Source organism: Rhamphochromis sp. 'chilingali' (genome assembly GCF_963969265.1).
Source record: "Rhamphochromis sp. 'chilingali' genome assembly, chromosome: 2".
Classification (NCBI taxonomy): Eukaryota; Metazoa; Chordata; class Actinopteri; order Cichliformes; family Cichlidae; genus Rhamphochromis; species Rhamphochromis sp. 'chilingali'.
This window is the reverse complement of record NC_137930.1, coordinates 25,496,402-25,518,856: the sequence shown is the minus strand read 5'-3', so window position 1 is coordinate 25,518,856 and position 22,455 is coordinate 25,496,402. Positions and strand designations below refer to the sequence as shown.

The 22,455-nt window shown below is 40.0% G+C and overlaps 1 protein-coding gene across 1 annotated transcript; it reads right to left on the bottom strand.

Moving 5' to 3' along the window:
- Nucleotides 1–939: 939 nt before the first annotated feature.
- Nucleotides 940–6,941, bottom strand: mpx (myeloid-specific peroxidase). The gene is made up of 16 exons (XM_080862185.1): nt 6,848–6,941; nt 6,643–6,708; nt 6,455–6,542; nt 6,108–6,283; nt 5,790–5,922; nt 5,251–5,380; nt 4,946–5,152; nt 4,492–4,849; nt 4,158–4,318; nt 3,817–4,075; nt 3,557–3,727; nt 3,222–3,459; nt 2,794–3,005; nt 2,637–2,665; nt 2,025–2,174; nt 940–1,696 (listed from the first exon to the last, which is right to left on the bottom strand). Exons 2-16 carry the CDS (start codon nt 6,704–6,706, stop codon nt 1,688–1,690), a joined length of 2,385 nt encoding a protein of 794 aa, XP_080718311.1. The 5' UTR covers nt 6,707–6,708; nt 6,848–6,941; the 3' UTR covers nt 940–1,687.
- Between the last annotated feature and the right edge of the window lie 15,514 nt (nt 6,942–22,455).

Genomic DNA, 22,455 nt, shown 5'->3' with positions numbered 1-22,455 from the left:
ATTGCAAAGTGAACTAATTATCTAAAAAAGTTTTCACATGTGAAAGTGTGCCAGACAGTTGGCAAATTAGTGTTAATGATAGCCATACATGTGTATACTTTTGCTAGGAGTGTGTTGGAAATTTGGTAATTGAGTGTTGTGCAGTGAATTGTGCCTACAGTTTTGCAAAGTGTGTGTTACAAAATTGCAAACTGAGTGCAAAGCAGTTTTTGTGCTTTTAGTTTTGCAAACTCAGTGAGTGGTTTTGCTATAAGTCTGAATAGTTTTAGAGATTGTGCTACAGGAATCACAAAAAAAAAAAAAAAAAAAAAATGTGCTTAAGCAATCAGAAAAAACTGTAAATGGGTTGCCAACCGCCAGTAAAACAAGAAAACGAAGAAGAAATTACATAATATTCATGCTGTGAGACAACGCAGCAATAGATAAATATTTGAAAAAAAAAGTAGTCAATCTGACATGGGTCCTGAGCATGAGTAATGGTCAGTAGTGGTCAGAAAACAATAAAGGTATACTGGGGACAAACCGAGCCAACTCCGCTATGCCTGGTGGAGGGAAAAAATTATCAATATGCTTTTTGTGACATTTTTGTTTGGTGGTGTGATTTTTCTAATGTGAAATATATGCCGAATTGCTGAATTAAGTTGTGTATATCCACAAAGAACCAGCTCCAGTAGGCAGGTATCCTGGCTTGACTTTATTTATTTGGCTCCGATTTAATAGTTTGCATTAAGATTTTGTGTTACTGTAATACTTCATCTTTACTTGTGAGCAGTAAACATGCTGAGTTGATTTAAAACACTGAGGAAAAAACATCGTGTGAAACCTGGAGGAATAATAATTAAGTAAACTGTCTTGAGAATTTATACTTCACACAATAAATAATTAGGCTCTTGCTGGAGCCAACAGTTGGAGACACAAAGAGCACACTGTTTATTGCAGCTCAGGTTTTTTTTTTTATTGAATGCAAAATGCAACATAAAATAGACAAGTCCATGAAAAGCAGATAAAGCAAAATATATAACATTTTCAAGGTATGCTTACATCTCATCTGTGCATAAAATCTTCGTAATAGCACTAGTAAATCCCATCATCAAATCTGATAAAATATTAATTTTGGTACGATAAACTGCATACTGTAACAGAGTTGGACATATCTGCTGAAATCACATATCACACTCATACAGCTGATTGCTAAAATTCAAATAATATGTTAATCTCGCACAATAATATAAAATGTAGTTGTACAATGTGCCCTAACCTAGCCATACAGAAAAAAAGCAGTATGTCCTCCACAATAATGCTCAATATTTACGACCTGATTAACGTAAAGCAAAGTGCAGAGTAATGATAACAGATCCAAAGACAGACAGACAGTGTGAAGTTCAGTGTGTCAGACAGTGAAGAGCAGACTTTTTAGTTAAGTGCCATGTCTCTCAATGACCAACGCTGAACACCCTGATAGACCTTCAAAATGTACAGCAGCAGCTTGGCCTACACTTTCTGCACTGATGAAGCTAAACCCATAGACACCAGGGATAATGCATGTAGAAAGGGCTGTCTGTGCACTCCAGTGGGTTTGTTTGTTGTACATGAGCTAATGGGAACAAGTGATTCTCTCTGGATATGGATGTACTCATTCAGGCAAGAATGATGGAGGTCAAGGTGGGTCTCTGGGGCCATTGTAGCTCTACTGGAACTAAAGAGAAACAAAAATGTAAATCACTTCAGAATATTGTAAACACATTAAATATTGCAGACTTTTAATTTTTCACAATTCCACCTCTCACATTATTTGGGAGACATTTTCACCCTCAAGGTCAAAACTAAGCACTTAGGTTAGAAATGGGAACAAATTTCTAACTTCATGTCTGCTACAGTAAACAGCTGTTTTGTCTTGGGTCTGTAGGATATTAGATTTTATATTATTTCAATATTTTGAGCTATTTAGAAAACATTTAGTATTGTTAATTGGATGGAAAATAATGATCTGACAGCAGCACAGTAAGATAAAGGGAGATATATACCTCATTGCCTTGCACGTCGTCTGTGACCCCATTGAGTCGCAGGTCGTCTGTGACCTCATTGGCCTCCAGGTCTTCAACGACCCCATCGTCCTGGAGGTCTTCGATGACCTCATTGCCCTGCAGGTCCTGACTTTGCACCCCGTTCAGAACCTATATAAAAAGAAATTTCCAAATTTTAATTAAAAAATGCACAAATTAGTAAACAATAAATGGTTTTTAAGTTTTTGTGTACCAGCTTTAGCAAGATGTGAAGCAAATAGATACTTTCATTTCACTTTCTACTCAATTTGAGCACTAAAAATGCTTTCTCAAGCCTCATTCATTCAATCATACAAGGGCTTTTTTCTTTACCTAAGGACCTTTAACCTCACTGACACAGTATGGACACTGCATGGACGGATCGGGGTGTGAGTGTGTGGAGATAAAGCCAAAAGTGTGCTTAGGTGCACACTCAGTGTGAATGTGGACTTCAGTATCTTGCCTAAGCACACTTTGACATGCAGTTCAGTGGAAGAAGGGATTAAATGACCTTCCCATCTGAGCCACAAGATATGTAAATAGGTGTTGTGCTTTTATATTGTGACTAGCAATTAGTTAGTGATGAATACTCACGTCTGCTTCATTGAGTGGAAAACAGTTGCCTGAAAGATCAAACACCACATTTGTTATTTAAAATTTGACAGAAGATGTAAAATAGTTGCATTAAACTACCGTGGGTGAAAAATCAGTGTGATTTTGGTGCTGAGTGTTTGTTCTAGTGCTGTCTCACCTAAGCCGCAGCGTCTCTCCCGCCAAGCGTCCAGATTCAGACGAGGCGCCGCTGTGCATGCCGTGAGCCGGTTGCGTGCTGATGTGACACTGAAGACATCACGGGTGACAGATTGAATCCCAGTGTTTTCACAGATAATAGAGGACAGTGTCACACGAGACAGAGCTGCTCTCTGTTGTGGGGTGAAGACACCTGGGTTCTCGTACCACAGCCTGAGAATTTTTCACCAAGTGGAGGAAGGAAGAGATTAGTGTCAACAGAATCTATATCTTAAATGATATACTGATGTCAATAAAAATAATATAAATAAACATGCATTAGCAAAGTTTCAGATTTTCTGTTTTCAGACATGATGTATAAATTATAAACGCCATAACTCTAAACTCCACATCCAACACTGTTTTGCAAGCATCCATACCCATACAGACCTGTCACCCTGGCGAATCCTTTGGAACTGGGTTGCGATGAGGCAAGCAAACAGAGGCCCGACACGGCCACCCTCGGCAAATGGCTCTGCAACGCCTCCGAGCCAAACATCAATGTTGTCGGGGGTTCCATAGAGCTCCAGCAGCTTGCGGGCCAGGTTGTTGTTGTTCAGCACCCTACCCAGCTCTTCTTGATTCTTGGGCTGAGACAGACCACAGAAACTCCGCCAGGCGTTGTAGCCTTAAGGAGAAAAATACATAAAGTTAGCACAGATGAGAACAATTCTGAGATGATGAAATGCTAGAAAGAAAAACCTAAAAGTGAATAAGGGATGTACCAGGGATGCCGTGGTCACGTGCCCGCTGCATGTTGAGAGAACCGAGGTCCAAGGATATATGCTGTACAAACTGGAACAGCTTGTCTCTCAGAGCGGTCACCATCATGTGATCCTGGGTGTTTAGTTTAGCGGGACTGCCAAACAAACCACGCAGCAGAGGGTCAATTCCACCTGGAAATAAAAGAGAAAAAGATTAGGCTGACAGTTTAAGACAGAGGATAAAAAGAAAATTCAACACAAGTTTTCTTCATGCAACTCACCCTCGAAAGCGATTCTCCAGGGTGTGAAGAAGGCTTTAAACAAGGGTACACTAGGGAACTGAGGGTGATCCCGGAAGTTTGTATCCAGGCGGAACATAATTGGCTGAACAGCTAAGTGGGCGAAGCGGTAAGCTGCGGTTGCAAAGACGTTGGAGATGCTGGGGTCAACGGCGGGATTATAGCCGGGGTAGCGGCCAAGCTGTCTGCGCATTGCATTGGTGCCAACGATGTGCGGCAGATAGTCTCTGAACACAAACAACTGAGAGAGACGGAGAGCTTTAATTTGAGTAAATATGAGCAAATGTTGGCGAATATAAAAGCTGATTCTGAAGTTTAGCTACCTGTGTGTAAGCACCCATGATCTTGCGGGCCTCTTGGTAGAGCGTCTCGCTGTCCCAGTGGGGGTTTATCCTCTTCAGTGCACGAGCAAGGCGGTTATGCTCACGCAAAAACAATGTGTGAAGGGAGGTCAGACCGATGTTTTCATCCACACGGGCATCACCTTATGAACAGAAAGAAAACAAACATCAATACTGTTCATCTCCTGCTTAGACTGTACATTTAGAGCAGTTTAATGGATTAGTAATAACTGAGCAGCCACTTCTGGCATTAAAAAATAAAACCAAAGTGCCACTAAGTGCAGTTCCTTTAATGATTGCTTGAGAAATTACTAACCTGCAATGAAACAAGGAATCTCCCTGGCGTTTGTATCGTTGGTGACTCTTTTGCGAGTAGCGCACATTTGCACCTGGAGACTGTGGAAGGGCAGCAGCTCACGCCCGTTGTCTCTGAACTCTGTGTTTACTCGCAACAGGCCGCCATCGTCAGTGAGATTGCGAAGAGTTAGAGCGAGCTTATCTTCAGAGCCATACACCTGGCTGAGATCGAGGAAGGCTGTCAGCGCGTTGACCTGCTCTCTCCTGTTCGTCTCACCACCAAAATTTAAGGCACTGTATCCTGTGCCGCAAGCCGGGGCGGATCTGAACGCAGGGATGCACTGAGAGAAGGATAAGCGAGAGTCGCCGGGAGGAAGCTGTTCATAGACAAGAAAACATGGGTGAAAAAAACTGCTGGTCATGGATACCGAAAACAACATGCCACTGTTTGGTTTCGTGCGTCAGACACTAACCGGGATGGGAATGCATGGCTCGGTGTGCTCACAGCTCTCGTCACAGTTCACCCCGTTGCTAAAGGAACGGATGCTGGGTGAGAAGGGTGTGAAGGTGAGATCATGGTCGTTCCACTGGCCAAACAAGGTCACCATGTGAGAGTACACGGAATCATTGCTTATGCCTGCGTCTCCTGTGCTTAGGATGTTGTTGGACACCTGTCGCACCTGAGAGTAAAGAAAGTAAGAATGCACAATTCTGGTATAAAAACTAGTAAATACATCCATTAAATTTAAAATTAAAGTCTGATATGTGTGCGTCCTACCAGTGGGAGCAAGAAGTTGTTGAATTTCCGGGTCCTGTTCCATCCTTTGGGTTCGGAGATGCCGTCGTCATACTCAGCAGGCAGCCAACGGGTGAAGGGGGTGTTGGAAGCACCGAGACGTGGGTTCTTTCTAAAAGTAAACAAGAAACACCCATGTTTGGAAACACCACTTGAGAAACTCCAAGGGAAGTGTACACATCTTTTGCTATAGAAGGTCTCAAATTTTTAGGTGTATTGCGTAAGGATTTCCTTTGAATTTAGACTCTAGTTGGTCTCAAAATCAACTAATTCCACACAAAATCTTTTCATTTTTTCTAGGAATTATGACATAAATTACCCACCCACCCCCTATCCTCAGCAACACATTATTATCCATGAAATCAAAAAATTAAAATAGGCTACATGATGAATAATGCAGTATTTTTCTTGTCGAAAATGAGAATGGTTTTATATTTTATGTTTGAAATGCACAATGGTGTGTGTTGTTGCATATGCATAAAAGAAGTGCTACAGAGGTTAAAGTAGAAAGTTTCTCTTACAGGTTGTTGCACACGCTGGTGATTGTGCGGTACTTGATGAGGTTCGGTGTGGTGACGCACTGCGGAGCTTTGACTCGAGCGGCACATCCAGTTATTTCAGCAAGTTTTTGCAGATCTTCGGGTTTGAGCAAATCTGGAAAATGTGACAGAAACAGTTAAGTGAGTGCAACTTTGTCACCTTCACAAGTCTAATAGTTAATTATATTAAGAGAGAATTGAGTCTTGCATCATGAAACACTAAAGATTCTCAACTCCAGCCAGTAAAAGTTGCCGCAAAGATTGTGTGTGTTGCCTTTGTGTGGACGCTGCATGTCTAACCTGTTGCATTGAGTGAGCGCTTGTGCACATGATGCACTTTCTCCTGCACAAGACGGATGGTTTGCGCCATGTAGTCCGCAGATCTCACCGCAGAGCGTGTATCACCTCGGGGTTGCTTCAGGAGACGAAGAGCATCGTGAGGACTCACCACATCCCTGCGGACTCGTCTCAGACTCCTGGAGGGAAAAAAGTCACACAGTTGGAGAAAAAGGTGCATTTCTTCTTCTTCTTTTTTTTCCCGAACTGATAAATTATGGCATTACTACTGGCTTAAAAACCAGTTGAAAAGCATTTTACTGCGTAGGTATGTGGGTTACTTTAAAAGAAAGCCTATGAGATTAACTCACTCTTCTCTGGAGTACTTGTATGCATCATCCACAATTTTCCTTGCTTCTTCAAAAGATCGCTGAAGAAAAGGACTGCCAAGATATTCTTCTGCAGACAAAGAAAATTAACAATCTTATGACATGACTGGGGGAAAAAAATATCAGGTGAGGATGAATATTAGTGACAAAACAGCAGCGTGAAGACTTACTTGCTGGTTTAAGCTCAGCGGGCACCAGGCAGATGCCCAGCATAAGCAGGACAGAAAAATGCATTTCTGAAACAAACATTTAATCAGAATCCAGTTAAAAACACAACAACAAACAAACAAAGTAACAAAAAACTTTTTTTTTATTATTATTTTTTAAATTTGGTGTCACATAAAAATATCTAAGAAAGAAAAAACATTTTGTTACCTGTGAAGGTTTCAGATGCTCTCTCAGGGCTTCAGATGCTCTTTGAAAGCTGGTGGTAGTGATGCTGTCTCACATTTTCACCCTTTTTATACTCTGTGGGAGGCCAGAGGCCTCGCCCCCATAGATAGAGCAGGTACAGATACCGTCAGTAAAGCGCTCTTCCTTGTTCCTTCTATATGTGTTGAAGGAAATGCTTTGTTTTTATCTCATCAGTTACTGCTTCTGGTCAACTGATAGGACTGACAATAATTTTTGGGAAACAATATAAATATTTTGGCATGCGTACCACTTCGGGTGGTTGTCATCATGGCAACAGCAGAGAAAAAAAATATTAATATTTGTAATTTCATTTAGGGATTTAAATAAAATTATTTATCTTCTTTTTCAGTTTTATTTAAATGCTTTCTGTCATCAAACATAATGATGTTTTTTATTCACATTAATCTCCTGAGCTGACTTTGCAGTCTTATCTGAGCACGTTGCATTTGGCTTTTCTGCACTTTATATTTCATTCTGCTCAACACAGACCTGCTGCATCCCAAACAATGGAAATAATTTAAATAAATTAAAGGAGATAGGAGAGGGAATGCTATGCAAAAAATGGCCTGTATGTAGATATGAACCTTGCACGTTTTGGTTTTCATTTATCACTTTCAGCTTTGGCCATCAAGCACACTAACTTTCTTTTTTCTTCTTATTTCTTTTCATAAATAAAAGTTAGACTGTGCTGGGTTGGCAGTGTTGCCTCATTCAGGCAGTTCTTATAAAAGGCTTTAAAGCATTTACGGGGTCTGTCTTTTTGTTTCATTTATTGATGTAGTTAGCGACGCGCAGCATTACAATACAAACTTCCTGTGAAACTTGGGGCAGATTTTTTTTTTATTGATAAAAAATGAAAATCTTCATTGAAAACTAAGCATAAAAATCAGTAATTGTGTTTTTTTACCATTCTTTCCTTCTGGGCAGTTCGCATTAATGCTCTATTAACTGAAGGCGTTAGCCACAGACGAACAAGTAAATAAGTAATAGGTTGTATTTGTTAGACATGCTTGAGCAATGAGGAAATGCAGTGAACCATAATTTTACCTTGTACCATTTTATCTGTGGGTGGAGATTCCTGTAGCTTTTGTATATACACTGGCTTTGTGTTATTTGTCAAAGCAACCTGTGACCCAGGGGATAATAACACAAGGAACAAGTCTGAGAGAAGACCATCAACCTGGATAACAATAACTATGTGCACGTAGTCACAAGAAAACCATACTTGTTCTCGTTAAGCTCAAAGATTAGCTGAAAACACAAGTCGTGACAGTCGATGATGAAAAACACCTTTCATTTATTAATAGACTTCGTATTTCTGCTGATAGACTGCAGGATTACATTAGAAGCTGGCCTAGCTGGAACTAATCGCACATGTTTTTATACTTCATTTCTTCACAACATAGGCCGTCCTAAAAATGTCTGATTGAACAAGGAAATAAATCATTTGGTTTTTATTTTAGGTCAGCTACAAATATTCACTTGTTGAGACTGGATTCATTATGCGTGTGAAGAAAACCATCTTTTTTCCTTTCATTGTGTTTCAGGTCATCCTTTGCATGTTTACTGTGTTTATCCTGGAAGTGATTTGTGAACTGCAAGCAGACTGATCATCCATGCAACAAAATAATTTGACCTTTGTTTTTGAAATATTTTTTAAAAATTGAGGTGCAAAAATTAAACATCAGGTAAATTTTCAAGCTGCAAAACAACTTCACTTCTGCACCATTTTTGCCATCGTTGTCTTCAAGAAGGACATTTCACAGGGTGGGTATCTTTGCCACGCTGGGGTTTTATTTTTTTATTTCATTTTTTATCTAAAAAAGACGGCGGGACTTCACTTGAAAAGTTGGGAAATTGGGCTTGCAGTCATGTCAAAGAAGAAGTACATCCTCTTTTGAGTCTAAGGTTTTACATTTCAGGGCATAATATTAATAAAACAAAAACAAAAAAACATCCTTACGAGATACTAAGTAAGGTACACACAACTTCAGATGAACAGCAACACATGCCTTGTTATATTGTGCCATTATTTTATTTATTTAACAGACATAAGTCAAAATGCAGAAGCAGAGGGTGGAAAAACTAATGACAACCTTACTGTTTCCATAGTAACTAAGAAGGTAAGTATTAGTCAGGTGATGCTAATTAAATGCAGTCATTTACCTAATCATCAACAACGATGAGCGTGTCTATAAAGTTTTAGCAGTTTGTTGATCTGGAGCATTCAGGTGTGTGTTAATGAAATACCAAGGAGGAAAGATATCAGCAATGATCAAGGACTACGCTTCAGACTCTCAGTTAACTTTTAAAGTTCATGGCAGGACAATTAGACTGAACATGTGTGATTTCTTTGGAAGGCTTTCAGGGAGAAAGCCTCTTCTCTCTACAAAGAACATGTCAGCACAGCTTAGGTTTGCAAAGTTGCATCTGAACCAACAACAAGACTTGTGAAACAATGTCGTTTAGACGGGTGAGACCAACGAGGAGACGTTTGGCCATAGTGCATGGTGCAATGTGAAGCACGGCGGTGGAGTGACCTGGAGTGACCTCTTGACTCTCTGTACTCTAGAGTCAAATGTGAGGCCATCTGTCTGACAGCTAAAGCAGCTAAAACACTCCTCAGAGATTTGGGTCCATACTGATGTGACAGATTTGTCGGCCGCACGTCCATGATGAGAATCTCCTGTTGCTTCAACTTGAAGCAGCCACATTCCAACTCACTTAAATCACCATTCTTACCCATTTCAATGGTCAGCAGGTGATCTTGACCATTTTTGCATACCTAAATGAGTTGCATCGATGAGCAGTTGATCAGGTGTACCTCACAAAGAGCCTGGTGACTCTATATTTTTGTTACGAGACAGTTTAATGCTTGCTTTAATGTGGTAATGCAAAGCTTGACTCGAAATAAGAACATTTCCTGCACATCAAAACAAATCACTGTTAATGAACTGAGATTAGTGACTGACAGTGCATGCAAATCTTTGGATGTGTCTAAGACCTTAAACATTAAGAACTATGATTCATGTTTTCGTTCAGACTGTCTGCCGGTGATAAAAAAAAGTTTATTTTTCCTTCTTTCTGTGAGGAAACCTCTGTTTTTCGCAACATTAGCTGAAGGATTTCACTTGCAGCCGTGTCCAAATCAGACTTTGAAGGAAGTAAAAAAGCAGAAATAAAAAGCAACGACTGAGATGTTGTTAACTAACTTCAAGGTTTAGCAAGAAATCCGATTTCACCACAGGGTTGGGTAGTAAGTTTCGAGGTGTTTTGTATTAGACCTGATTCTGCTTTTAGATTTTAGCAACAAGGCTGCACAATCAGTGCAACATTAAAGGTGCAGCACTTTCATTTTTAATGATCCCTTTTATCTAAAATTATTTTGTGAGATTGAACAATGCCTCTTAGTTCAGTTAGTAATTCCGCTGGTGCTTTATACTCACCTTCATTATAAACATGATAAGGAAACTGGGAACTAGAGACAATAAATCGTCACGCTTGCTTTGGTAGTTCAGCATGCATGAAATCTTATCTTAACTCACCACCTTTATCAGATCGTCCTAATGGTTAAACCACATTAACCCTTTTTACGTTTGTCTTTCTGAATCTGGTTCACCCCCCCCCCCCCCCCCCCTTGTTTTTCTTTCCACCAAAGCAGTTTAGGGTCATCAGGGCTATAATAAAACATCTTTGTAACCATTTTTTAAAGCAAGGTTAAAGGAAGGCTGTGTCATAAAATACATTTTACCCATTTTTGACTTTTCTTCTTGGAATTGAAAACTTAGCTGCTTGACCTGATTTCAGCCTGAACAAAATCCTAATATTCAGGGAACATTTCAGGAACTCCGTTATTGAAGTTTCGACGCGTCTTGTGAAACTAAAAGACAAATGGCATGTCTGTTGTCTCACGTGTGTTTCCTGTTTTTAAACAAAGACAAATGTTATAGTGTAACGAGTCTGCATTCAAAGAGTGTGTGTTCATTATTATTTACCATTTCAAATGCTTGATTTAAAAATAAAAAATCTATAAATTACAGCAGAAAAGGATTTCTGTCAGCCCTGGCATCACTTCACCTCTTTGAACTGCAGTTCTGTGTTGCTCCAGTTAATAACTGACCCAAACACAAATGCAGGTACTTTACAGTCAGTATTTACATTTGTAGCACAGCGGTTTAATATGCGATTCAAATGGTTGTGACTGTACTTGTTTATATTGTGTTTATATCAGTGAGTAATTCTGAAACTTTCTATCTCATATAGATAAGAGTTCTGAAGTAGGTCATAATAAACACACTGGCCACTTCATTACACACGCCTGCTGACGTTCATACGTTCGAGCGTCACGACGAGGAAAGAAGTTAATTTAATTGACTTTGAGTGTGCCGTTACTGTTGACAGGCTCCCTTCATCTCAAGAGTCGATTTCTGCTGAAACATTTGAATTGCAGGGTCAGAATTGGATTCAATTTCAATTTCAATTTTATTTCTATAGCACATTTAAAAGTCACAGGTACAACAAAGTGCTTCACAAACGAGCCATACTTGCAGGTTTACAGCAAAAGAAAACAATTAACAACAAAGAAATACAGTTATAGGATGGTAATATTGCAACAAGCACGAACCGGGAAGAAATTAAGCTAAGTAGTTATATATAAGTTATATAAACAAGATGAAAGCACAGGCTGCTGGCAGTGGTGTAATCATGTAGGGGGTATTTTAATAGCACACTCTGAACCCTTCAGTACCAATTTAGCAATGCCAGAGCCTATATATTGTTGCTAGCCGTGTCCATCCCCATATGACCACAGTGTAGCTTTTGATGGCTTCATTCAGCAGAAAAAAAAACAAACCTCAAATCATCTCAAATTGATTTTCTGAGCATGACAATGAGTTCACTTTACTCAAACTGACTCCACCATCATTAGATCTCAATCCAGTAAAGCACCTTTGATGTAGTAGAACAGGTGATTTAATTCACAACCATCAAATCTACAGTAACTGTGTGATGCTATCATGTCCATATGGACCAAAATGTCTGAGCACCTTTTTGAATCTGTGTCATGAAGTATTCAGGCATCTCTGAAGACAAAAAGATTCTAGCAAGTGTGCACAGAAACACACAGAGTAATAGAGACAGACACAAAGGTAATATGTGTATTAAATCTATGTTTGTTTGTCAACTTCAATCCATATTCCTCAGAGAAGCAGCTTCCACGTATCCCACCCCTGAAATTAAACTATATTTGCTACTGGCTTTATCTTCTGAGATTCAAATTTCAAATATCCATTCAAATTTCACGAGACTGTATTACAAGACTGTACTGTTTTCCAGCTTTTGTTTGGTGATTGGTTTGGTGATTGGTGTCCTCGCTTGCAAAGCTGCAAATACAAATATTTATTGTTTCTGGTTATACATGAACGACAAACGGAAAAAACCCCGTACTGTGATCTACAATGAAGAGATGAGCTTGATCGAGTCACAAATTGTGAGGTTGAAGGAAGAAGAAATGTGCAGAATGCCAAACTGATTTCACAAGCTGTGAAAGAAAAAGTACCTTGGAGAACAATGGGTTTAAATTAAACAATGAGTGATGCAATATTCAGTGGAATTCCAGCCTTTTTATTTACTGTATCTATTGTGACACTAGGAACACGATACTATAGCTTTCTGTTAATGTCTGTCATCTCCTCTGATTCAGATTACATGATACACATGATCACCAGGAAGTTTTATTTTTTATAGGGTTGAATAATGAAGCGGAAGAACAAAAAGAAAATATTAATCATTTTTCATTTCAGTACACGCCTCTGCAACACAAATCCAACACTCTTTGTTAGTTTGCGTGAGATACTATTCAACCTTTAACAACCATCATAAAAGTACGTTATTACTCACAGGGCAGTGCATTTCTTATTGTGCAAAGAGAAGTTATTAAGTGATAATGTGATAAACTAAATGACTGTGGGGTTTTGCAGAATAGCAACGATGAGGAAGGATCTTCCTGCAGTGTTGATGAGCCAGGTAATGAGGTGACGTTGGTATGGAACAGTGTTAAACCATGTGGTTGATACAATTCACAATGAGGATAGTGATGCCAAACTGCATTTCTTAGCAGCTTTTCAAGGCAGTTCTTGGAAAAATATTTAACAAGCAAATAAGCTGTCAAAAAAGAAATAGCTGCTCTGTTTCTTAATCTCTGGCTGACAGTGGCCAGTTTAAAACATCTCATACCAGCTTTGCTCTGTATTTTTAGATATTGTGCAACATTTACTGGGTTTTCCTGCATGCACGCAAAAATAAAATGAAAAATAAATTGGCAACCCCTCCAAGAAAGCTTTGGGCTCACTGTTTATTTAATCAAAATAATATATATATATATATATATATATATATATATATATATATATATATATATATATATATATATATATATATATATATATATATATATATATATATATATATATATATATATATATATATTTGTTCTTAACTTCTTTTAAGTAGCACAATACAGAATCACTATGCAGACCAGTTATGCTTACATAAAGAGTCAGCCCACAAAGGCCCATTTTGATCCAGGAACAAACTCTCCTTTCCCCGCTGTATGTCGACTTGTATCCTCAAACATAAAGCCTGAGGGGGGGCATAAATGTTGGACCTTTAACTGTATTTTCATAAATTTTACAGCCTGTCCTACTGATAAAGACCTTCCCCACAGCCATTCATACCACTAAACTGAAGTAATAGGTGAACAATTAAATAAACGAAAAGCTCCTGTTTTTTCACTGTGCACTCTGGAAAGATCTTTTCCAGCAGTTTGCTGACAGCAAAAATAAATAAAATAAAATAAAATAGGACATTTTCTATGACTTAACAAAACACTTCTGTAATTTTACACATTTATTTCTTACAATTTAAGCTCAAGCCCTGACAGACATCTTTCATTTACTTCAGCAGTATTTCTTTATCATGTAAAAAAACAAAACTGAGAGGTACTGTTGAAATGGCACTTCCTTCTCTTATACTGAGATCTCTCGGGAATTTAAAGTTAAACTACTTTGCACTGACAGAAAGACCGCTTAAGACCAAAGTATGTTGTATGTGGCTCATGAACATACATGATTTACATGAACGTGATGTACGCTTGACACTGAATACTAATATTCTAATTACTTTCCTTGGAGGCCAGCAGTTAAAACAATAAAATAATTACTTACTGTTGGGGGCGATCGTGGCTCAAGAGTTGGGAGGTCGCCTTGCAATCGGATAGTTGCCGGCTCGAGCCCCGGCTCCGACAGTCTCGATTGTTGTGTCCTTGGGCAAGACACTTCACCCGTTGCCTACTGGTGGTGGTCAGAGGGCCCGGTGGCGCCAGTGTTCGGCAGCCTCGCCTCTGCCAGTGCGCCCCAGGGTGGCTGTGGTTACAACGTAGCTTGTTATCACCAGTGTGTGAATGTGTGTGTGAATGGGTGGGTGACTGGATGTGTAAAGTGCTTTGGGGTCCTTAGGGACTAGTAAAGCGCTATACAAATACAGGCCATTTACCAGTACTTGAAAAGTAAGCTGGAACATGAAAGGGAACAAAGGCAACAGAGCTGACCACAAAAGAGGAACATGTGAGGGAAAACAACACATTAAATGAAGCTCAGACAATGGTGGCAGCAGACCATTTTTTTTGTAACAGTTTCACTTTGTTACAAAGAAGTGCTTTACCCACACTGAATTAAAGTCATCTGTGCAGCACTGAGGCTAAAGGATAAACAAAAACAGAAACATGAAGAAAAGGAGCCTACATTTCCAGTTCTTCCACAGATTTGGACACCTGACAGCTACATGTGTCTGCAAAGGTCAACGTAGCACCAACCAAGAGCCATGTTCAAGGCCTGGAGTTTCATCAGTAATAAGTTAGTAATAAACGAAACTCCAGAATCATTGTGTGGTTCTGACTTTGACTTTTGAATCATAGTTTGGTTCTAGGGAAGTGGATAAAAAATGTTTTTTGCCACAGGTATGATAATAATGATCGGGCCATGAATGGGACAAAACCCCTCGGAGTAAAGAAATGACACTTCCCTCCTGATTATGAATTCAAAACACGGCAGTGGACTTTTATCGGTTTTATCAGATGTGATCACATCAGCCAATTCCTGGCGTCGCTCTCGCTGTATCCTTTAGATTAAAAAAAAAATCCTATTAAAAAGTCCTATTAAAGTTTTTCCACCTTTAGTACTAAAGAGTTTTCAGACGGAAAAGTAGAAGAGAAAAGAATCATACCCAGGCTGCTGCACCAAGCATTGTGGCACATGATCACCTGCTTACAGTTTTTGCCCGTTGCTTGAACACTATAAACCCATGCTTAGACTAAAGTAACACAACTTGAAGCTTTTGTTGCCATACCTCAAACACATGTACCCATACCTTGAACAAAAGCGCTGCTTTGCACTCTGGTTGCAATTATGCAACACACTTACTCCTTTATGCAACACACATGGTCCTGCACACTACACTCTATTTCATACATAAGACACCTCGTTCACAAAATGACATTTCAGGGTGCCATTTGGAAAACACATGTATCCAAAATACAAAACACATCGGGTAATTGCAACCACTCAAATACACACCTGAAGGCACTTACTTGCAAAACTGAACACCAATTAGCCAACTACAAAAAGCCCTCAATTTAGCCAATTCAAGAACTTTGCAAGCATGGATGGAGGGAGAGCAAGAGGAAGAGGAGGAGGAGGAGGAGGTCGAAGAGGCCATGGACGGACCCATATTTCTGATGAAATAAGAGCAACTTTGGTGGACCATGTCATCAACCATGGCCTGCCTATGAGGGAAGCTGGGCAGAGAGTCCACCCACATCTAAGCCGCTTCACAGTGGCATCTGTAATAAGAACATTCCGACTAGAAAACAGGTCTGTCTTCACCTCTCTACCTTCTACTCTACTCAGATGGTTTTTATAGCACTGTTCTACAGTATATACCATTACCATATCAAGTGTACAGGGTATTGCAGAGTGCTAATGCTCCTTTTGCAGCCAAAGTGGTAGTTTCTGTGAAACATACCATGATTACTTATATTGAAGTACAGTGTTGTACAGTGGATGATACAGTGTATACAGTAAAGTACTGTAAGAAAAACAAGCAAAGCGATGACAATATGTGGTTGTATTTCTCTAGAATGACTCGAAGACCTTCTGGGGGAGGACGCCAACGCCTGTTCACACAACAGCAGGACCTTGCCGTTGTGGACCTAGTGGGGGCAGACAATGCCATCCGTCTCCACCAGCTACGAAAGCAAATACTTGCAGACAGGCAAGTGTTCAACAACATAAACCATGTGAGCATCACCACCATCAGACGCATCTTGGGAAAACACAGCATCACCATGAAGCAGCTCTACAGAGTCCCATTTGAGAGGAACAGTGACAGGGTCAAAGGACTTCGAGCTGAATATGTACGGGTAAGTGTAACTGTCCTTTACATGTACAATAGAGTATTGGTGAAATCCAGTAGCAGCTGAATATGTACCATATCAGTACCACATGGATCTATTCTGAGAGCTACACAGGTACCTGTGTGATGGGGTGAGGGTGCTGTATGTGTAGCACTGTAGTACAGTAATATGTTCTCTTTTTTTTTTTCAGAGAATCTTGGCCATGGATGGAGCTGCACAGCCTCATGAATTCATTTTCATTGATGAAGCTGGATTCGACCTGTGCAAAACAAGACGATGGGGTCGTAATGTAATTGGCCAAAGGGCAATTGTGCACGTCTCAGGGAAGCGCGGGGGAAATATCCCATTGTGTGCCGCCATAAGCCTTCGAGGGCTTCTGCATCATCATGCAAAACTAGGTCCATACAATAGCCAACATATACTCACATTTCTAGATGCTCTCCATAATATAGTTGTACAGAACAGACCAGATCAGCCCAGGTTTGTGGTGATATGGGATAATGTCAGTTTCCATCGGGCTGCTCTGGTCCAGGCCTGGTTCTCCAACCCCAACCAACTTGAAGTGGTATACTTGCCCCCTTACTCACCATTTTTAAACCCTATAGAGGAATTTTTTTCGGCCTGGAGATGGCGTGTATATGACCGCCAACCACATGCCCCCATGCCTCTTCTGCAGGCAATGGAACAGGCCTGCGGCGACATTCAGGTGACAGCAATCCATGGATGGTTTCGACATGCAAGAGGAGTTTAGGTTTAGAGAGTAGAGTTTCAATTTGGCACAGATGTGAATGGTATATTTCCCAGTGTTGTGTCATGTTTACTTGTGTTTAGAGTTTTGGCACAATGAGCGAAGTTTTGCAAAATGTGTTCAAGCAACGGGCAAAAACTGTAATCAGGTGCACTAAACTGGCACTAAAACTGACTTAAGGTTTCAGTGGACGGGTTAAAAACACAATGGTTGTTACTGTTATTACTGGCAGTGCGTCAGTAATGTTCTCACCTAAGTTATCTGTTCCAGTGATAGTGAAGACTATAATAATTAATCCTTTCACCCACCAGAGGTCACTACTGGTTTCTTAGTGTTTTTTGTTTTTTTTGCATATTTGTCATAATTGCATGTTTCAGGAAAACATATAAACGTTAATATTAGACAAACATAACCTGAGTAAATGTAAAATTTAGTTCAGTTCAGTTTCATTATTTCATTTATTAAGGGGAAAAGGCTGTCCAAAGCTACTTACATAATTGCTCCCTAATCCTAATAACTGGTTGTCCCACCCATGGCAGCAAGAACTGTAATCATGCATTTGTGATGACTGCCGATGAGTCTTTCACATCACTGTGGAGGAAATTTGTCCCACTCTTCTTTGCAGAACTGTTTTAATTTAGTCACATTGGAGGGTTTTCAAGCATGGACAGCCAGAAGGATCTTATGTCCAGACTTTCACTAGGCCACTCCAAAACGTTCATTTTGTTGTTTTTGAGCAATTCAGATGTAGATTTTCAGGTGTGTTTGGATCATTGTCCTGCTGCATAGAGAGCAGAATTCACAGTTCCAACAAATTACGCCAATTCATCCGGGTCCTGAAGCAGCAAAGCAGCCCTAGGCCATAACACCATGTTTGACTGTTGGTGTGATGTTCTTTTTATTAAATGCTGTATTAGTTTTATGCAGACGTAACTGGACTCCAACCTCCAAGAAAGTTCAACTTTTGTCTCCTGAGTCCACAAAAGTCTTGGGGATCATCAAGATGTTTGTTGACAAATGTGAGACTTTTTGGTCAGGAGTGGTTATTTCCCTTTCCATGCATGCTGCTGTTTCACTTTCTACAAAGAAGTGCTTTACCCACACTGAATTAAGGTCATCTGTGCAGCACTGAGGCTAAAGGATAAACACAAACAGAAACATGAAGAAAAGGAGCCTACATTTCCAGTTGTTCTACAGATTTAGACACCTGACAGCTACATGTGTCTGCAAAGGTCAATGTAGCACCAACAAAAAACTGTGCTCAAGCCCTGGAGTTTTTTCAGTAATAATTTGGGATTAAATGATACTCCAGGATCACCGTTTGGTTCTGACTTTTACTTTTGCACTACGGTTTGGGCTCAGAGACAGAATTACACCCAGGCTGCTGCACGAAGCCTTGTGGCACGTGATCACATGCTCAACCAGGTTGTAAAGCTGAAGCTTTGGCCATCACACACCTTTGCCATTGTAACACACATTCCAGAGAATTGATTTATTGGCAGGAACACTTACTGGCAGTGTGTCCATAATGATCTCACCTAAGATAGTTATCTGTTCCAGTGATAGTGAAGACTGTAATATTTAAACCTTCCAGTCATTCACTGAGTCTGGATGGTCCCTGTTTCATTCCCCCCCCCCCCCCCCCTCCCCCCTCCCCCACCACCACCACCACCACCAGAGGTCACCACTGTCCATCCCTGACGTGAACAGCTCACCTGTTGTCAGCTCTGGTTTTCCTGGATTTGCTCACGAGACTTGGATGGGAAGTTCGTCCCCAGGCTTAAGTGTTTCAGTAAAAGCCATTCTTACCAAGGTCAGCACCTGGAGACAGAACTGATAACAGATCTGTGTCAAGTCTATGGGTGTCCCAACACACCCTACCGGTAAATGAGTGATTGAACCAAACGGTGGCTGAGAACAGAAACAGAATTATCTCCTATTACACCTGAGTGGGTTAGGGAATAATCAATAACTAAGCTATATCTATACCAATACGAGAGATAAAGAAGAACAACAGGAAGCTAGGATTTCCCTGTTCTTCCAGGTGAATATGCCCCAGCTGTATATCTGAGAGCAAAGTTTGGTGACAGACATAAGGGACGTGAAGTAGAAAGTCCCCCCTATGATGAGAACTCTGAGTTAAAGCTAAGAGTCACAGCATAGAAAAGGCAGCAAACTCTCCGACCACTATAAATTTACAAGCATAAATAAAAAAAAGCAGAACTTTACTGTAAAAAGTTGCAGTTACAGGTGCACAGTGTAAATCAAGCATGAGTCACAAATGGAGTCCTTTCACTTCTTTGTAGCTGGATGTTACCTCAAACATAAAAAGCAGGCAGATTTTCTGCAAGAATACAGAAAAACACTCCAGTAATGATAAGCAGCTGTGCACCAAGACTGTAATGGGGTTGAAAGGGAATGACATTCATGTAAAACTGTCTCACTGTTGGCATCTAGACCGGGGTGGGGAACTCCAGGCCTCGAGGGCCGGTGTCCCTGCAGGTTTTAGATGTGTCCTTGAACCAACACAGCTGATTTAAATGGCTAAATTAGCTCCTGCAGTTCTCCAGAGGCCTGGTAACGAACTAATCATGTGATTCAGGTGTGTTGACCCAAGGTGAGATCTAAAACCTGCAGGACACCGGCCCTCAGGGCCTGGAATTGCACACCCCTGATCTAGACTGAAACTGTAAGGCATATTGAAATAACTGAAGTGACGTGTTCTCCTCTGACAGGTGCTGCTACTGTATTTTTGTGGTTTCTCACAGGAAAACTCAGGTTATATCGAGAAAGGGGAAGACTGTCGGGGGACAGCTTTCAGCTCTGGAAAACATTTACAGCATGCACTGACTTAGGAAAGTCAACACCATCTGCAAGGACCAAGCACACCCATGCACAGCCAATTTGAACTTCTCTCATCCAGCAAACTAGAGCAACCTTTCACACATAGACCTTGAAGCTCTGAATTACGAGCCAAGAGCCATAAACAGGTTTAACTAGTCCATCAAATGTCCGCATAACGACTGTTTGGACACAGTTTTAACTACCACACTGCAAACCTGCACTGCAACCATATTATTGCATTACCTGAGTCATTTTGAAACCATTTGCAATTTGCACTGTATTCATATTTTTTATTGTTTTATTAAATTACTATTTTTTTACTAGGAAAATGATTTTATTATATGGAAAACTTGCACAGTGTAAAGTCATTGACTGCGCTGTGAAAATACGGTTTTGGACATTTGTGAACAACAAGAATGAGAGAAACATAAACATTAAAATTACTCACGGTGACTTAATGACCTCAGATTTTTCCCTCAAAGGTTAATCAGGTAGAGACTATATAAAAACAGCATGAGCTGCACCAAGTTTAGTGGTTTACACATTTGCCTGGTGATCCCAGATTGCAACAGAAAGGACATCTAGTGTAAAAAATCTGGTAATCAAACATGCAGAGCTACCTGCTGGGCTGTTTGATTTGGAGGGGGGGGGATTGGCCCTTTTAAGACTACATGTTTCCCAGCATATATTCACAAATGCCCATTGATTGTTAAAGGAAAAAGAAAACAAACAATCAAAATTCTCAAGAACATATCAGGAATGCATCCAAATCCAGATATCTTTCTGTTTCAAGTGTTCTTAATTCGTGCCTGTTGTGGAGGGAATTTCAGGCCCTGGAAGAGGTTTGCAGTTTCAGACCACCGCTGTTCAAAACGGTGATGCTTCTCATTATCTGTGTCCACAGCTGTGAACGGGGCAGTTTTCAGAACTTCACTTGGTTTGGTGTGAGATTTAGTAAAACAAAAAACAAAAAAATTGGAATGGTATCAAAAGAGTGAGAGACATTTTTCTGAACAAAGCAGAACTAGATAATAGTTAAATAGTAATAAAATAATTGTAATCTAGATAAATATGACCCAAAGGTTTATAGAATTTGGTTAAATCAGCCAAATCCATTAAAAATGTATATAAAGTCCTTATTAAGTTGTTATAATTGAAGAGCCTTACAGTTTTCTAAATTCTAATTTTCTACATTGTCTTGTATAGAAATAAACGACTTCAACAATTTGCATTATAATTTAACTATATGAAAAAAAAAAGATTTCTGTAAAGTCCAGAGAGCTGCGTCTTTCCAACAAAATCACTCCACGAACTCCCTGTATTTTGATATTTGGTACAATTTCCAGTTGAATAGCTTTTGAATTATTTCTTGTCTAAACATGTGGGAGCAGGTACATCTGAGGTGTCACTGAGCAGTCCTTTGTTGTAATGCAAATATAAAAGTTGAAGAAGCAAGAAAGGGAACTAGTGCCATGATTTCCTGTAACTGAAGCCTCATGCTGCTTTTGACTTTATTTGAACCTGAACATGTGATTGTGCAGGTGTTACAAAATGTAGCGCAAACAATATGGCCTCGGTTATCTTCTACAGCAGTCAGTGAAATAATAATGCACATCTTCACGAAAAAAACCCCCACACTACTCTGCACAAATTAGTGACCAGGAACTGGTTGTCCCACCCATGACAGCAAGAACTGTAATCATGCATTTGTGATGACTGCCGTTGAGTCTTTCACATCACTGTGGAGGAATTTTCTTCCACTCCTCTGCAGAACTGTTTTATTACAGCCACATTTTTATGGTTAAAGGTTAAACGGCCTGTTTAAGGTCATGCCGAAAGCATCTCATGTCCAGACTTTTCCTAGGCCACTCCAAAACTTTAATTTTGTTGCTTTTGAGCAATTCAGACGTGGATTTTCAGGTTTATTTGGATTATTGTCCTGCTGGATAGAGAGCAGAATTCACAGTTCCAACAAATTATGGCAATTCATCCAGGTCCTGAAGCTGCAAAGCAGCCCCAAACCATCACACTACCACCACCGTGTTTGACTGTCAGCGTGATGTTCTTTTTATGAAATGCTCTTTTTTGGTCAGTCTCTGTTTTTTATTGTTGACCTTAACAGAGGAAAAGGAGGCCTGCAGATCTGTATATGTTGTTCTGGGTTCTTTTGTGAGTTGTGAATGTGCTCTTGGATTAATTTTGCAGTGGGAGATTCACAAATTCTGGGAAGGGTCAGCACTCTTCCAAGGTTTACCTGTTTGTAGATAAAGGCTGTCACCATGGTTCATTGGAGTCCCAAAGCATTAGAAATGGCTTTGTAAACTTTTACAGAAAGTGTCTTTAAATTGTGATGTGATATCTCGTTTTTTGAGATCTTTAATTTCACTTTGTCCGACAGGTTCTAGTTAAGTGTTTTCTTGATTCAACAGGTCTGGGTGTGGTTAGTGAAACTAACCTCAGGTTTCTACAAATGCGATTAGTCACAGCAACTTTCTTTCTTTTTTTTCT